Source organism: Perca flavescens, chromosome 7 (genome assembly GCF_004354835.1).
Source record: "Perca flavescens isolate YP-PL-M2 chromosome 7, PFLA_1.0, whole genome shotgun sequence".
Classification (NCBI taxonomy): Eukaryota; Metazoa; Chordata; class Actinopteri; order Perciformes; family Percidae; genus Perca; species Perca flavescens.
The window spans coordinates 6,865,483-6,881,939 of NC_041337.1; the positions used below are offsets into that span (position 1 = coordinate 6,865,483).

Below are 16,457 nucleotides of genomic sequence, written 5' to 3' on the forward strand. Positions count from 1 at the left end.
TGGTTTTGGTTGGCACACATCCGTTGGTTGATATGAAATATTTCACCACATTTAAATGGAAATGAGCATTTGGTTTTGTGCAAGGGAAACAGAAAGCAGTCACTGTGGTAAAAGTTGGGCTGATAGTTGGGTCACCTTCTTAATAAGGGTTGGTTTGAGTTATCGGTCTGTGGGTTTCTGCCTCCAACCACAGCACAGTGAATGAAATTTAATTTCAGCTGCTCACAGCATTTAAAACAGTATATTATTCAAAAAATTCAATAGCTGTATCCTCACAGAAAATGTGTTCCTGTAACTCTTGATAAACTACAGAACATGCTGCCAACCATCTTCATAGGGACTATTTCTTCCGTAGAAAGTAGTTCCATTGAAAACTAGTTTTTAAATGCTGTGAGCAGCAGAAATATATTGTATTCATCTGAGTGGAGGTTCAATGTAATCTGATGACTAAAAAGGACATTTGACACAGGACTAATGCAAAAATGAAAATAGCTGACAAAATGAAGAGAGAACCCATTTTAACTAAAGGTTGACTAAAATGTAAGGACTTCTCGTCGACTAAAATTGGACTAAAACACTGTGAGTTGTGTTGAGTTTGAGGGTAAAAATGACTAAAATGTGAGTAAGAACTAGTCTAAATCTAAAACGGCTTCCAAATGTAACACTGTCCTCCGCTACATGTTACTCTCTGGTTTCTGTGTAGGTTTGGATGCTGACAGGAGACAAGCTTGAAACGGCCACATGCACCGCTAAGAACGCCCATCTGATCACCCGCAACCAGGACATCCATATCTTCAGACCCGTAAGTGCAGGACAGGGATCCCTCTTCCTCTTACATGGATATGAAGAGGGTGATTGTTGTTTTTTAGTTCTGCGGGGTTCATCCCAGTTCAAGGCAGCATTGACAGCTTCCTGACTCCCTCGACCCGCGGGCATCCATCCTCTGCGCGACCAAGGCCCATTAGCTTAGTGGTCACACAGCCCCACACAGTTACGCATGCAGGCCGAGCCAGCATACACAGCTGAATAAATCAGCTCCCACCAGCCAAAGCGTCCAAGCCTCTGTCAATGAGAACAAACAGGCCTTCGCTCAAACACAGAGCTGAGAAACCAGCTGAACCACTCCCGGAGGGATCACGCAGAGGGCTCACTTCCTAATTTGTTTTGCAGGTTTCGGGCTCTTTTTCTCCGGCTTTGATAGTCCCCCTTTAGCCTTCCCCTGTGGAAGCGCGCCAGAGCAGAAGGAGCGCCTGCCATATAGGAAGGTTACAACTTGCGCACAACCGCGGTTACTGGAAGAGAATAACAATGGTTGGCACGGCTTGAAAACCACTGTCCCAGCGGACGGGGCGGGCGGGAGCGGGGGGGGAGTGCTGACTGGGCCTGCAACACATACATCTGGATTAGTTTCCTGGTGGCCACCGATGGCCTGATCTGGATTGATGTATGAATAGTCAGCAGCTGAAGGATATTCATACCAGAGCAGGACTCTGTTGACAGATTAACACCGTGCCTTGTCAGGGCTGAATTCTGGAGACTTTTTAAGTCTATATTTGAACCTGACACAATTTGTTAGGAACCCTTGCTTTTATAGTACACTATATTTTCCTCACTTCCACATATGTAAACAACACTTAATAAACATTTCATAAATGGTTTATAACTCACTCTAGTTATACACAGATCTAAGGACATTTTAAGTGTTTATAAATGTATTTAAATCATAGACTGTAAAAAAAATAAGATTTCAACATTTATATACATATATGTAATTGTTTTTTTTATTTTTTTTTATTTCTAACCATCAACAGCATGTTGTAAAAACAAAATAAAAATAAAAAACACAAACGTAGACAACTCAATCAGAATTTAACAAACAATATCATATTATTAAAAAAACTAAAAGTAATTTTATGTCATGCAATAACTTCCACAACATACAACAATACACTTACATTACCATTTATTCCTATGTTTAGGTCTTTTCCTTTCTATATTGGTCAAGTATTGTTTTCTTTCTTGAATCTATTTTTGAACTGTATAATGTTATGGCTCTGTTTGATTTCATTGTTCCATTCCATGAGGTCACCCCACAAACTGAAATACACATGCTTTAAACATATATCACTTTTCCTATGAAGACATATTTGATATTGTTACAACTTGGTATTACTATATACTCTATATTACTATATTCATATCTGCTTATGCACCAGCCTCCACTTACAGGTGCCCAAAGCAGGCGTTATAGTTGTTGATAAATGAAATTAATAAACACTAATATTTGCTTACAACTGATGATTATATCACATTATAGATTTACAAAATTCTGTTATTCAAATTCTCCAGGCAAATGCTAATCATACACTCACAGAAGTTCTGCTTGTTTTACACATCAAGAATATTTGTTCCGATGTAATGCATATAAACGGGCCGTAGTTCATTATATTGAATATCAATTTGATTGATTTTATTTGTGATTTTGCCTACATTTCCCATATATTGATAATAAGGATTCACTGACTTAGATAACGGAAAGACGTTAACCGTTATTACATTATAATTAATTATAAATAATTCAATTTTCTGTTCTTTTGAGCTAAACCTTTAAATGAGGTTGATGCAATGTAACAACGCTAGTATAATTATAAGTATATAATGACAATATAATTGAAATATGCACATACTTCATGTATTAACGTCTCCATACCTACCGTGAATCATTTTGTGACTTTGTGGGGAAAAAACAAACCGCGGCAAAGGCATTAGTAAAATCTATATAAAAATAGAGAAACATTTAAAATTACATATAGTTACTTTAAGATGAATTGTCTTTCAGTTAAAGTCCCAGTCTCATGTTAATCCTAATGAGTTCCATGCATTGAATCACGGTGCGCAGATCAGAATCGCTATTGGGAGAGAAATTAGTCTGATCGCTGCTCAGTTTAATATTGCGATGTTTATTTCAGTCATATCATCCAGCTTTATCAGTTATTTATTTAGTGCGTTGGATATTTTCGCAGGTATTTGGTTTGCTCTAACGTTTGCCTGTCATTGCAGCTGGAGTGGAACAGGCTGCCATTCTTAAAAGCTACCGGTCTGATAACAATCAGGATGCCAAGGCTGACAGGTTATCACCCTTGATAGGTTTTTGTTGTGTGTGCTTTACACATGTGGTTTACCATTGCCATAGGTGACAACACGAGGGGAAGCCCACCTGGAGCTCAACGCTTTCAGGAGGAAACACGACTGCGCGCTCGTGATATCAGGAGACTCGCTTGAGGTAAACTCTGAATGCATGTGTGTGCGTCTAACTCCCCCTCCCGCTGACTTCTCTCTCATTATGAAACGCTGTGAAACTATGAATTGTTTGCTGTGTGATGCATGATAATATTGGTGCCACGGAAGCATCTCTGGAAGTGGTATCTGTGGTTTGAGTCACTTTCTAAAAAGCGTTAAACTGTAAGTCGAAGTCTTTGAGATCCCCAGCTGAGATCAGTTATATGCGGCGGCCTAAGGTGCTCACCTGTCCGTTCTGGTCGCTCTCTTGCAGGTCTGTCTGAAATACTACGAGTACGAGTTCATGGAGCTCGCATGCCAGTGTCCCGCTGTGGTTTGCTGCCGGTGTACCCCCACTCAGAAGGCTCAGATAGTCCGACTGCTGCAAGAGCGCACAGGAAAACTCACCTGCGCCGTAGGTGAGTCGAAAATAGAAACTGTCCAACATCTTTTTCACAGGGGGATTAAGTTGTATGGCTTTCAGCTTGATCTTTTTTCTTTTTTAACTGTTTTTTTTTTTTTTTTTACATTTAACAAACTTCTTTCCCTTTCTCCACATCCTCCTCGAAATATATTTATCTGTTGCAGCCACAAACATCTGTCACTCACTTCTACTCATTTTACCAGCACTCACAGTATGAGCATTGATAAAATGCCCCAATTAAGCAGAGCCCATTTAAATGTGAATTAATGCTAATACTATGCATCACTTGATGCTGATGACACAGCAATGCTCGGGATCGGTCCCAAAACGTCACAGTTAGAGAGGAAATGCCGTAAACATATTCTTTGTAAATCTTTACAATCATTCCCCGAAAGAAGCGAGCAGGCCTGCCTTTTATTTTTTTGGGATTATTTTTTGGGCATTTTCAGCCTTCATTTTTGACAGGACAGCTGAAGACATGAAAGGGGAGAGAGAAGGGGGAATGACATCCAGCAAAGGGATGCAGGTTGGAGTCGAACCCGCAGCCGCTGCATCGAGGAATAAACCTCTATGTATAGGCGCCCGCTCTACCAACTGAGCTATCTGGGCGCCCCCAAGCAGGCCTGCCTTGTTGCACCATCCACATTTTCTTAAAAACATACCACGTGTAGCTTGAAACTTTTACATTTTTGTTTTTACATGTTATTTTCCTGTCTGTGTCTGCAGTTCTGATCTCTTAATCGAGCCAAATTAAGGGAGCATCTTGTGAAATACATACACACAATACTCTCACTAACAGTCTGTATTGGTGAGTCACTGATGTGAATCCTGACACCTCTGTGGCTTTTATTTTTCTCTTAGGGGATGGAGGAAACGATGTCAGCATGATCCAGGAAGCCGACTGTGGCGTGGGAGTGGAGGGAAAAGTAAGAGTCTCTCCGTCTCATCGCCTCTCACATTTTTGTGCCGCTCTCACAGATTTTTTACTTTGCGTTTCCTGTCAAGATCTCTCTCACGCCCAGAGACATGTAGAGAGACATGCACGACCGATGATTCCTCTTTATGAGGATCCATTGTCTGAGTAGAGGAAACAAAGATGACAGGATGCTTTTGTGCTTAAGTAAAAGTAAGAGTTTCTGGTCAGCCCGTCTCTTCTTCTTCTCATGGTTCTCTCTGTAAATTCTCCACCAAGATGGCTAGTTTGCTCAGACATGGACCTCACACATGTCAGCAGTGGTTCTTGGAGTAAATTTTAATTCGATTTTTGTTCGCCTTTTTTGGGAAATTCACTGATTCCCTTTCTTGCTAAGAGTTAGTTGTTGGTCGAAGATAGCAGCCAGTTATCTTAGCTTAGCATAAAGATTGCTTGGGTCTATGCAAGGGTAACACAATCTGCCTACCCCCCTACTTGTGGCGCTCTTGCTCAGACCACACCTATCTTCTAAATCAGCCTTCATTTTGATCTCAACTACACACCTGTAAGACTGCTTCTTGCACGGTTGTGACGCTATCGTGGTGATAAAATCTGGCCACAGACCGTTAAATACCAAGCACAGTACTTATAACCGTCTCTGTGGTTGTCGCCGCTACTGTAGGTATGGTCACGACCATATTCTGCCATGATGGCACACACACAATCAGACTCACAAGGTGAAAACAACAGCAGCATCGCTGCTGCGGAAATTTGAATTTCAAATTGCATATTCAAAGTTTTGAGAGTGCCATGTCTGCAGGGAGTATTTGTCCACCATTTGTCTGATTTTTGTGTTTCCATAAAGCCGAGCTGTATATCTGTCATTGTGTGGTCATAATAAGAACAAAAAGGCCTACTTTCAGGTCAGCCCAGATGTGTCGCTGCTTGACCTCACTGCCCTGTGTGCTGTGTGTTTGACAGGAAGGAAAGCAGGCCTCGCTGGCCGCTGACTTCTCCGTGACTCAGTTCAAACATTTAGGTCGTCTCCTCATGGTCCACGGGCGGAACAGCTATAAAAGGTCTGCAGCCCTCAGCCAGTTTGTCATCCACAGGAGCCTGTGCATCAGCACCATGCAGGTAGAGTGCAACTGAAACATGGTATTTGGTTATGTGGTTCATCATTCAATTGAATTCAAATGTATTTCTAGTGTCAAATCCAAACAGGAGTTATCTCAGGATACTGTACTTTACAGATATAGAGTAGGTCTAGACCACATTCTATAATTTACAAAGACCCAGCCAAATTTTGCAGGTCAGTTTTTAAATTGACGTAGAGTAAACAAAACGGATGTTCTTTTCACTGAATAGGATGCATTACTATAAATATAGATGATATAGTCCAGAGTCTGAATTAACAGTAAATACTACATTCATACGAGGCAAAATGAGGATTGAGATTTGATTTGATTGCATCAAATTACTTTTTCTGTTCTGTATAAACCATGTTTGTTTCTAAGATATCAAAACTTAGATGCTTCAATCACTTGTAATAGTAATCTAAACTACTCTAACAGACACTCACTTACACAGTGCAGTGTAACATTTTGAACATTTTGAAATTTCAAACCTGGGAAATAATCTTAAAATGAAGTGAAATGCTTACAAACACATTGATGTCAGTGATGTTGCATTGATATAGTGATCTGTACAGTACATTTAGTAACAGTGAAATGTGTGCTAATATGAGATGGCTGTATACTGAAGACTGGGCATGTCATTTAGTGTTTTGCTCCTCGTATGTAAAGACAGCATGTCGTGTTTAAAAGGGGGGAATTTAGCAAGTCAGTTTGACGGGGAACTGAAGCCGTTATCTCTGCTCTCTTCAAAGCCACCAGACTCCTTTTGACAAAAACATAATTTACATTTCTCCACATCCTCCTCGAAATATATTTATCTGTTGCAGCCAACAGTCATTTTACCTCAAACTAACCCTTTAAAGGAACACACGACTTATTGGGAATTTAGCTTATTCCCTGTAACCCCCAGATTAAGACAAGTCGATACATACCCTTCTCATCTCCGTGCGTGCTGTAACGCTGCCTCCAGCATTAGCTTAGCCCAGCACAGATCCTGCAGGTAACTGGTTCCAGTAATCCTACTGCTCCAAATTGTGACAAAATAACTCCAACATGTTCCTATTTACATGTTGTGATTTGTAGAGTCACAGCGTGTACAAAAAACAATGTAACATGAGACACAGCCATCTTCTAACAGTAAACAAACCTGGAACTATATTCTCAGACAGGCTTGTTGCGAGCATATCACTCTGCCCAAGTACTATATTCTTCCACCTGAGAATATAGTTCCCGGTTTGTTTACAGTTAGAAGACGGCTGTGTCTCATGTTACGTTGTTTTTTGTACACGCTGTGACTCTACAAATCACAACATGTAAATAGGAACATGTTGGCGTTATTTTGTCACTTATTCGGAGCAGTAGGATTACTGGAACCATTCACCTGCATGTTCTGTGCTGGCCTGATAAAGCTGGAGCCGTCAGACAGCATTACAGCACGCACAGAGATGATAAGGGTATGTATCGACTTGCCTTACTCTGGGGGTTACGGTGAATAAGCTAAATTCCCAATAAGTCGGCGTGTTCCTTTTAAAACAAAAAAAAACTGGGCGTGTGCCAACCGCCAACTGCTATAGGTAATACTCTGATTATGGCTGAGTTCCTCCTACAACCCCACTTCAAAAAACTCTGAACTATCCCTTTAAAGTTTGGGCAGGGAGATATGGGTGGTGTTTATCCACAACACCTAACATCTAAATGTGAGTGGGGAATTATGGGGTTTGGAGGCAGTGAGAAGGCTCAGGGGTGGTCATGGAAGGGTGGGGTGCATGATGACTCAGAGGAGTCGGCTTGTAGTGCCCTTCTGAGCCGGCCCCCACACACACACACACACACACCCAACATTGTCCCCAGTCCAGTTCCCATGTCCCAGTCCGACCTCAGCCCCCGCCATGCAGGGACATCCCATGACTCACTGCATCGTGGACTTTGGGGTTTTAGGGAGGCCGTCCTCCACATGTCTCGCATTAACACCAACCACAGCCGCAGCTGTGACCGGTCTGGTACAGGCCCGCCAGGATGGCAGGCTGACTAGTATCAGGTTAATATGGGTAACAGTCATATGTTCAAGACACGTGCTAGAATTAGTCAGTGAAGTTTCATTTTCTTCGGCAGTAGCACTGCAATAGAAATATTATTGAGGTGTTGCATTTCATGTGTGGGATTTAGCCCTTGGTTAGTCAAAGTGTGGTTGCCCTGTGATTTGTGTGGCCAGATTCATGCTGTCTCTTTCATTTCCTGTCATTTCTCTGATGTAAATTGACTTTTGAAAGTGATGCTCCTGATTTTTGTAATCTGTTATGCCATTTGAGTATTGAGATGAAAAGAAGACTGACTGACTTTGTCTTCATTTTTGTGTTTCCCTAGGCGGTCTTCTCCTCTGTTTTCTACTTTGCTTCAGTCCCACTCTACCAAGGATTCCTGATTATTGGGTGAGATACACACTTTGTATGGCTATGACTTATCAAGTGAGCATTTGGCTGCCTCGTCTCCCTGGCATTTCCTCTGTGTTAAAGCACTGTTGAAATGTGAGAAGGGGAAAATATGAAAGGCTTGATGCAATTCACTGCTGAGTCCAACCATGAAATGTGCCATTTTATCTGGATATAATAATATAATATTCCTCACACTGAGGACACATGCATTTGTCTGTTTCAGCTACTCCACTATCTACACCATGTTCCCTGTCTTCTCCCTGGTGTTGGACAAAGATGTTAAATCAGAGGTTGCCATGTTATACCCAGAATTGTACAAAGATCTCTTGAAGGTATTTAATGAATTATAACACACTACCTGCCACAGTGCAGCCAAATATAACACATAGAAGCATATATGGAAAGTGGTAAATATGATGTGTTGTCTTTCTTTCCACAGGGCCGACCGCTATCTTTCAAGACTTTTCTAATATGGGTCCTAATAAGTATCTATCAAGGTGAGGAAGAGTTTGCACAAACTGCAGATAATCACAGTCAATAACTGCAGCCATTGGAGGGAGATACACTCATAACCAAAATAAATCACAGTATATGGTGTTGCGCACACAGTGCTAACATACTGAATCATAGAGGCATCCCTTAACTGTACAGTACATGTATACAAAGAGCCAGCAGTCATTATATTGGAGCATTCAAACAGTATTTCAGACCACTTGGCTGTCAAGGCATCGGATCAGGCACCAGTGTAAAGATTGGACAGACAAACAAATCAAACCCTACAAACAAGGAAGGTATCTTACTCCGCTTCGTGACACTGACACATAGGGCTGGGTACCAAACTTCTGTACTCTATGAGGCACTGACCGAATTGCCTCCAAAGTATTGAAGAATGCCTTGAAATTCAATACCATATTTCACTACCTAAGGACTAAGGGCCCTATTTTAACAATCTAAGCGCAAAGTCAAATCCACTTTTGCTAGTTTGACGGCGAAAAAAATTGCCCGTGCACTGGGGGCATGGTTCAAAAGGGTTGTACTTAGTGTCTTCATTAATTCATAGGTTGTTTTGGGCGTAACATGCAATAAACCAATCAGAGATCATCTCCCATTCTCTTTAAAAGCCAGGAGCGTTTGTACCTTGGCGCATTGCTATTATGATGGCGGATTTGCACCGTAATATTTGTATTTATAATCTTCTGCATGTTTGTGTGCTGCTGTGCTTCTCTGTGTGTGTGTAACAAGCATAGTATGCGCACGCTGTGCATGTGCCTAGGCGCACTTTTACTAATTAGCTGTTAAAATAACAATGACATGCTGCGTTATTACTTTAGACCAGGTTTTTGTTGGTTAATGGTGCGGTCACTTTCCATTGCCTCAAGATAGCAATAAGCCAAGAATGCACCTGAACACACCTGAACAGACCAGCACGCCCATGGGTGCACAGATGGGCGCAGGTGCATTTACTATTTAAACGACGCGGGCGCTGGATGGGAAATTGACAACTGCGATGGTCTTAAACTAGCAAAGACACTTGTGTTGGGCTTTGCGCTGCGCCGGGTGCAGGATAGGGCCCTAAATCTCATCAGCGTCAGTCAGCCAATAAGCATGCAGAATGCTTCTACCAAGGTCTAATAATGCTGGTGATTGGCTGTCTGACGTTACACGTTGATGAGGCATGCAGGAAAAACGCTACGTTAATCACAGAAACGAGGCTCACAGGTGTTGTATTTTCAGAGGCTTGACTACAGTGTGCTTCACATAGTTGTAAAGGAGCATAATTCAAAATGTAATTTATTTTTCTTTAAATTAATTTGATAAAGTTGATAGCGAAAAAATTATCGTTCAGAAACTGGTATCGAATTCCAGGTACCGAAACGATACCCAGCCCTAGTGACACATTACTCTTTAACAGACCACACACTTTCTTCTTAATTTCTAGAGGAGTTTATTTATGTGTGAGAAGAACTTTGTTGACCTCACCTTCCAGCATGGGCCATTTACAGTGAAAAAGTGTTGGCACAGTGGTTAGCACTGTCTTCTCACAGTAATGCCGTTTTTCCATTACATGGTACCTGCTCTACTCTACTCTGCTCAGCTCAACTCGGCCGCGGTGCCCCGTCCTCCATTTTCCATTGCAGATTTAGTACCTGGTCGTCATAGCGACGCCGCAGGAAACTGCCGTGACCTAACGCGACACACACACACAGAACGTCGAAGGTGTGTTGTTCTCCGACCAGTCCGTAGTCTGCAGGTTTTCACGTCACCTTTTGGCATACTAAGCTATGTTCCAAAACCTTGTGTCTATTATTGTAAAAACATAAATGTTGAATTGAATTGGCTGGTGTTTAGATACTGTATATTTTTGTCATGGAGCCCGGTTTCCAAAACGACAGCTCTGTGCGTTGGTATTGCCTATTTGTTCAAGGAGATTAAATACTTTCACATACAAGACTTCTTCCATGAGATCAGTTCACTATAACCTGGTTGCAAACAAGGAACCATTTAATCTGGGGGAAAAGTGGAGTATGATCCTGTGTGGGGACCTTGATCATTTTTTGAAAACAAAGAAAAAGTGAATCACATTCTTTATGAGGCCACAAATGCACAAATTCAGTTAAAGGTAGTCAATAACTGAATACATCAGTAAATATGTTTGCAAGTTATTGAAATGGAGGCAAAAAAAACAAACAGACCTTTTGATTTTTGTACTTTTACCGCCAATCATGATAAAATACATTGAAACCTCATTCGTTTTAATCCTCTGTGTTTTTCAGCACCTTTTTGTAATTTTTTTGTCTGGGCACTAGAACCGGTTCAAACTTGGAAAAATACAAAATTACAGAATTGTGTCTTCATTGGAATCATTTCGAATCTGATCATCGGTTCCAAATTTAAAACGCGTAAGTTTTGGTTTCCGAAGCGGCCGCCGTACTCCTAGGCGCTTGCTGCATTGCAGCCATGGAGCACAGTAAGCGGCGCTCTAAAGTGTGGCTTTATTTTACGATGAAAAAGCCTGGTAACTGTAAAACTGTAAATCACCATTGAACAAAATAAAATTGTCCTATCTGTGAAATAAGCATGTGACCCGTTTCAACTCCACCCCTCAAAGAATCGAGAATAGATGAGAAGCGGAATCGAAAGGAAGATTCGGAATCAGAATTGTTAAAATCAAAACGATGCCCAACCCTATTTGGCACAAAATGAATTATTTATCTATTCCCTATTTCCCCCTATGCCACATTTCCCATTCCCCTCATGCTCATATGATAATAGGATAGCCTATGTCCAGGGATTGGTCCAGGGTATTTGGGTCTGTTTAACATGAGTTCAAAAATATTTGTAGCTAAACACACTGCGCACCAGCCTTTTCAGCTCGCTACTTAGCTGCAGCTAACTTTCATCAAGCTAGTGGATGTGATGTTAATCATCCAGACCTTGTACTACAGTATAAACTCGAGCAGCTGCTTAAGCTGTTTAGCTGGCAAAATAACACAACAACAAATGAAGCTGATGAAAGTTAGCTGCAGCTAAGTAGCTAGTTGAAAAGGCTGGTGCTCACTGCTCAGTGTGTTTAACTACTTGTGTGTTTTTCAGGTACACACTCACACCCCAGACCAATCTCTGCTCTGGACACGCCCATTCCATTATCATAGAGCAAGAGGACCATGGGAAATGTTGCTTGAGGAAAAAAAAGGAGATAAAATATGGAAAAATATTAAGTTTTAATTCATGTCATTAACTGATTGGAGGAAACTTGTAAAAGTTTCTTATATTTTTGACTCTTATGGTAACTGTTTCCTGCCTTTCGTCGTTTTATTCGTCTATAGTTCTGATCCTGCAGGATAGCATTTCTATCACTTTTACGCTCACTCTTTTTCAGACCAAATGTTTGTGGATTACTGAATTGAATGTTGCCTTCAATTATTGTGAAGCATTGGTCTCGTTCTCAGGTTGTGCCCTCTTTTAAACTCCACAGGGAGCATCATCATGTACGGGGCATTGCTGCTCTTCGAATCCGAGTTTGTCCACATCGTTGCCATTTCCTTCACCTCTCTGATCCTGACGGAGCTGCTGATGGTGGCCCTCACCATCCAGACGTGGCACTGGCTCATGATAGTGGGCGAGCTCCTGAGCTTGGCCTGCTACGTCGCCTCGCTCGTCTTCCTGCACGAGTTCATTGGTGAGCGAGCACAAACACGCGCACATAAACTCATCTTTCACCCACACAGGAGGTGACTCTGAGCCTGTTGCAGTGCTATTTCATTGAGACAAGAAAACAAACGCAGCCCGCATTCATTTCACTGTAGCCTGATTGATGTTATTGTGCTTTTGCCGACCTTGAAATAGTGCGTCAGCATTCAGCAGTGCTGTGGACCTGCTTATTCATATTATGCCTCTGGGGGGCAGTTAGCTGCGGTATGCTGGATATGAGGAAGGCTAAAGGTGAGCGCATTGGCAGCGTGTCCTCATGTGGACGCAGCTCAGGCATGCCGTAGTATCAAAGGAAATGCCAACAGTCCTGTTAGTTTCCTGCAGGCTGATACGCTTCATGTGTTTATCTCAGTAAAGGTGTGTGTGGTAGAAACAGTGGCCACAATGAATACTCACCTTAGCGTTTGATAGAAAGACTCATGGACATTACAAGACTGAAACATAGGGCGTACTCACACTGGGCCCAGTTGCCTTCAACCGTGCCCGAGCATGATTGTCCCCTTGCCTCCCCGCTGGCCTGCACTCACACTGCAATAAAACATTTAGGGCCAGAGCACGCTCACGTCATTGCATAGCGGGACTCGCCGACTACAACACCCATTCATCTGTAAGGTGAGAACCAGACCCGGGCACGTTTAGCTGATGCGTACCGTGCCCGAGACCAACCGTACTGTGCCCTGGCCCACGGTATTGGGCACGGTATGGCATGCCCAGGCACGGTATGGAGTGATCACACTAGTCAAACTAACCAGACTTTTGGGGTCAGACAGTTTAACTGGGCCAAGCGTGAGTATTCCCATAAACAACTTTTAGAGCAGATGGTTGGTGCTTGTATTACTCTATACAGCTTGCATGTTACAGACAGGCTATTGGACAAACAAAAATAAGCTAATTTTAGTTGTGCCATATTAAGACTTCTGACATATACAATACCCTAACCAAGAGCTTTTCAAGCCTTTATTTTCAGCTTTATGTGGGGTGTGGAGTTGTATTTTCAGCCTACAACCTCGACCACTGAGGATCATGACTGGCATATGTGGTCGAGTGTACCCTTTTTTTAGGACACTTTTCCTCCCTCTTGAAGTCAGCCTGGAATAGATTTTGAAGGCTATTCTTCTGTTGCATGTGCAGATCACACAGTTAATTGGACATTTTACAACCTTTTTGTTTATTTGCCGTTGTTTGTTTGAAACCGTGGGCTTTTCCCAATTCCCAAATTTGTACCTCCTCGACTCACCTCGGCGCTCTTCCTCGACTCCTCAGGTCGGATCTCCTGTGGGCGGGACTAAGACGCGAGGAGAGGAATCGGGGATGCACAAACTGGGAAATGGGAAAGGCCCTGTATCGGTTCATTTTTCTGAGGGAGGTGTATGCCAGTGTTTTAAAGTCAACGAAAAGTTAGTTATTGCAGTTTGGACGATCAACAGTTGGAGCTGAACATACACACGTTCCACCAAAACAAGCTCCTTCCCGATGGCTATTTTGCAGCGGCACAGTGGCTCCGTCCGGCGCTTAGCACCGCCCAAGACGATTGTGATTGGTTTAAAAGAAACGCCAATAAACTGGAGCGTGTTTCTCTCCCATCCCGGAATGCTGTGTGTACCAGCCAGACCTTCCCCCGCAGCGCTGTCGAGGAAGGTCTGGCAATACAAGACCTCTCCATGGCAACATTATACTTCCTGTTCTTTCTTTACAGCCCCCAAAAGCAACAGGTTGGGCAGTAGTCTCTATTTTGTTTGAGGGGTGTCCGCAGTGTCATAAAGAACCTTTACATGACTTGTTCTATTTAACAAGATATTGATACATGATAAAACTGTTGACTCTTAAAAAAAAAAAAAAAAAAAACTTTTTCCACTAAGAACTGTTAAATGATGCTAGGTAATTTATTTGTCTGTATCCTCCAACCCCATGCTGATCTTTGCCTCTTCGTCCACGCCAGACGTATACTTCATCACCACGGTATCGTTCCTGTGGAAGGTGACTGTCATCACGCTGGTGAGCTGCCTACCTCTTTACATCCTCAAGTACCTCCGCAGACGCTTCTCCCCGCCCAGCTACTCCAAGCTGACCACTTAAAAGACTGCGAAGGATACTGTTGGGGAAACAGAAAGGCGCCCCTGTCTTCGTCCAGCAGAGCCTGCGCTTTGACCCAGGAGTCAAACATGGATTCATCCCCTTTTTAATTTGTTGTGAAAAGTAACACGCGGAAACGCGAAAGATGGGGACAACTTAGTCAGGGACAGGTCGCTTACTGAGAGGGAGAGTTTGTGTTTAACAGCAGCGTTGCTTGCTACACGTGTTTGATGCAAAGACTAACCGATGATTTCTCTCCGTGGAGAAAACACCTGCAGTGAATTGTAGGTTGGTAGTTAGTTAAACCGAGCATAAAAAGCGTCCTGAACAGAAAATGTAAATATGTAATGTATAAAACATGCTGCTATTTAGCCTAGTATGTGATCAATTAAGGGACAGAATCAGTTCAGCAAATTATGCAGATCCGGTTTGTTTTATAATGTCTCAAATTCATATCAAGGGAAGTAACTGGAAAAGTTGGATGTCTCTCTTACTCGGAGCTGTACCGTAGATGTGTCATTTGGGATGGAAATACATTTTCTCCAGTTCCATCTGAAATTAGTCAAAGCGTTAACATTGTTAGACCCTGAAATAGACGTAGCATTCTCACTCAGGACTTGATTCACATTCTCCTCAAACTGATTTCAAAAATGGAGTTTAAGAATTACAGTATATGGTGAAAAAAATAAAAATAAAAGTTTACTGGCTAGAGTAGACTTTGCATAAAACACACGTCTGCAAGTTTGTGTATTTGTTTGTGCGTCACGGCGATGGTCCATCCCGACACAGCGGACGTGGTGTGGTGGTTTATTTTTAGCATGACCCCGTGGTGTCTGGTATTAAATCCGTCTTTGTTTTCTTGCTACGGACCTCGAGAGGTTGTTAGTGTTTGTGGAGCGCGGTCAAAACAGCCACAAAAGGAGTGTCGGTTTATTTGGAGTCGAAAACCTTCTGCCCGGGGCTCCCCGACAGCCCCTCACGCGGCTGCTCGGCAGTCCAGCACCCAGGCCACGCTTTTTCACCCAGCATTGCATGATGACTCACTGTACCAGTGACCTAAAGCCATAAGTGAAAACCTTCTGCGACCCGAGTTCAGCTGTCCCCTTCCCTTTCATGTGGTCTAATCCAGGGGCCCCCTCATTGCTCACTTCTGCTATAACCTCCACAGTTCAGCTGGGATAGAAGAAAAAAAGGGATCAAATCTCCTCTCAGTGAAAATCCAATGTGAACATTGTCGATAAGCAGTACCGCACGTTGAGAGAAAGAACAGATATGATAACCACAGCTCATATTTCAATTCGCTGGTGGAGATACTGTAAATAATCACCAACTAACAGAATAACATGGCTACACTCTTTCTCTCACTTATTTCAAATGACTTTGAAAAAGGATTTCAATTTAGTTGTAAAACTTGAATTAACTTTTCTTATACAACTTGATTAACCTTAATGTGTCAAACCAGGTGTCCTAAGTAATTATTTCTCTCCTATGTTCAACTCCGTTGTTAATCCCTACTGAATTCAGTACGCAGTTTGCACAGAATTTTGTTTTGTACAACCGATCAATTCTATTTTTTATGTTGTAATAGAATCGCAAAAACATTAGGCTAAAATGATTTAGTTGCTTGTTTTTTATTATTATTTATTAACGTATTATTTTATGGTGTTGATTGCACTGAAATGGGCAAAACAAAAAGGGAGAATTGCGTTGATGTCAATGTTGTGATGATGATTAATAAATCTTGTGTTTTCTATTCTTGTGATGTTTTTTCATCTTCTATACATAACAATTTAACGGGACTTCATGTCCCGAACAGCTCAAAGCCTGAGACGGTGGGCCTCCCCTCAGACAACACTTGGAAAAAGGCGTCTTTTAAAAAAGAATATTTTTCTTATTGTCAACAAATCTCCACCAAAATGTGTTTTTCTGTCTCAGTACTTTTCAATTTTCCTACCCTGTCTGTAGCGCTGGGGGCCAAGCCCATTCGT

At 42.2% G+C, this 16,457-nt stretch overlaps 1 protein-coding gene across 1 annotated transcript in view; it reads left to right on the plus strand.

Annotated features, from left to right (window-relative positions):
• Positions 1-16,222, plus strand: part of atp9a (ATPase phospholipid transporting 9A) — a 43,808-nt gene extending 27,586 nt beyond the window's left edge. The window contains exons 19-28 of the mRNA XM_028583450.1: positions 704-802; positions 3,194-3,283; positions 3,554-3,698; positions 4,565-4,629; positions 5,598-5,753; positions 8,117-8,181; positions 8,408-8,516; positions 8,624-8,681; positions 12,161-12,364; positions 14,336-16,222. Of these exons, the coding sequence (XP_028439251.1) occupies positions 704-802; positions 3,194-3,283; positions 3,554-3,698; positions 4,565-4,629; positions 5,598-5,753; positions 8,117-8,181; positions 8,408-8,516; positions 8,624-8,681; positions 12,161-12,364; positions 14,336-14,472 (1,128 nt within the window). The 3' untranslated portion in view covers positions 14,473-16,222. The remainder of the gene's footprint in view (positions 1-703; positions 803-3,193; positions 3,284-3,553; positions 3,699-4,564; positions 4,630-5,597; positions 5,754-8,116; positions 8,182-8,407; positions 8,517-8,623; positions 8,682-12,160; positions 12,365-14,335) is intronic.
• Positions 16,223-16,457: the final 235 nt, after the last annotated feature.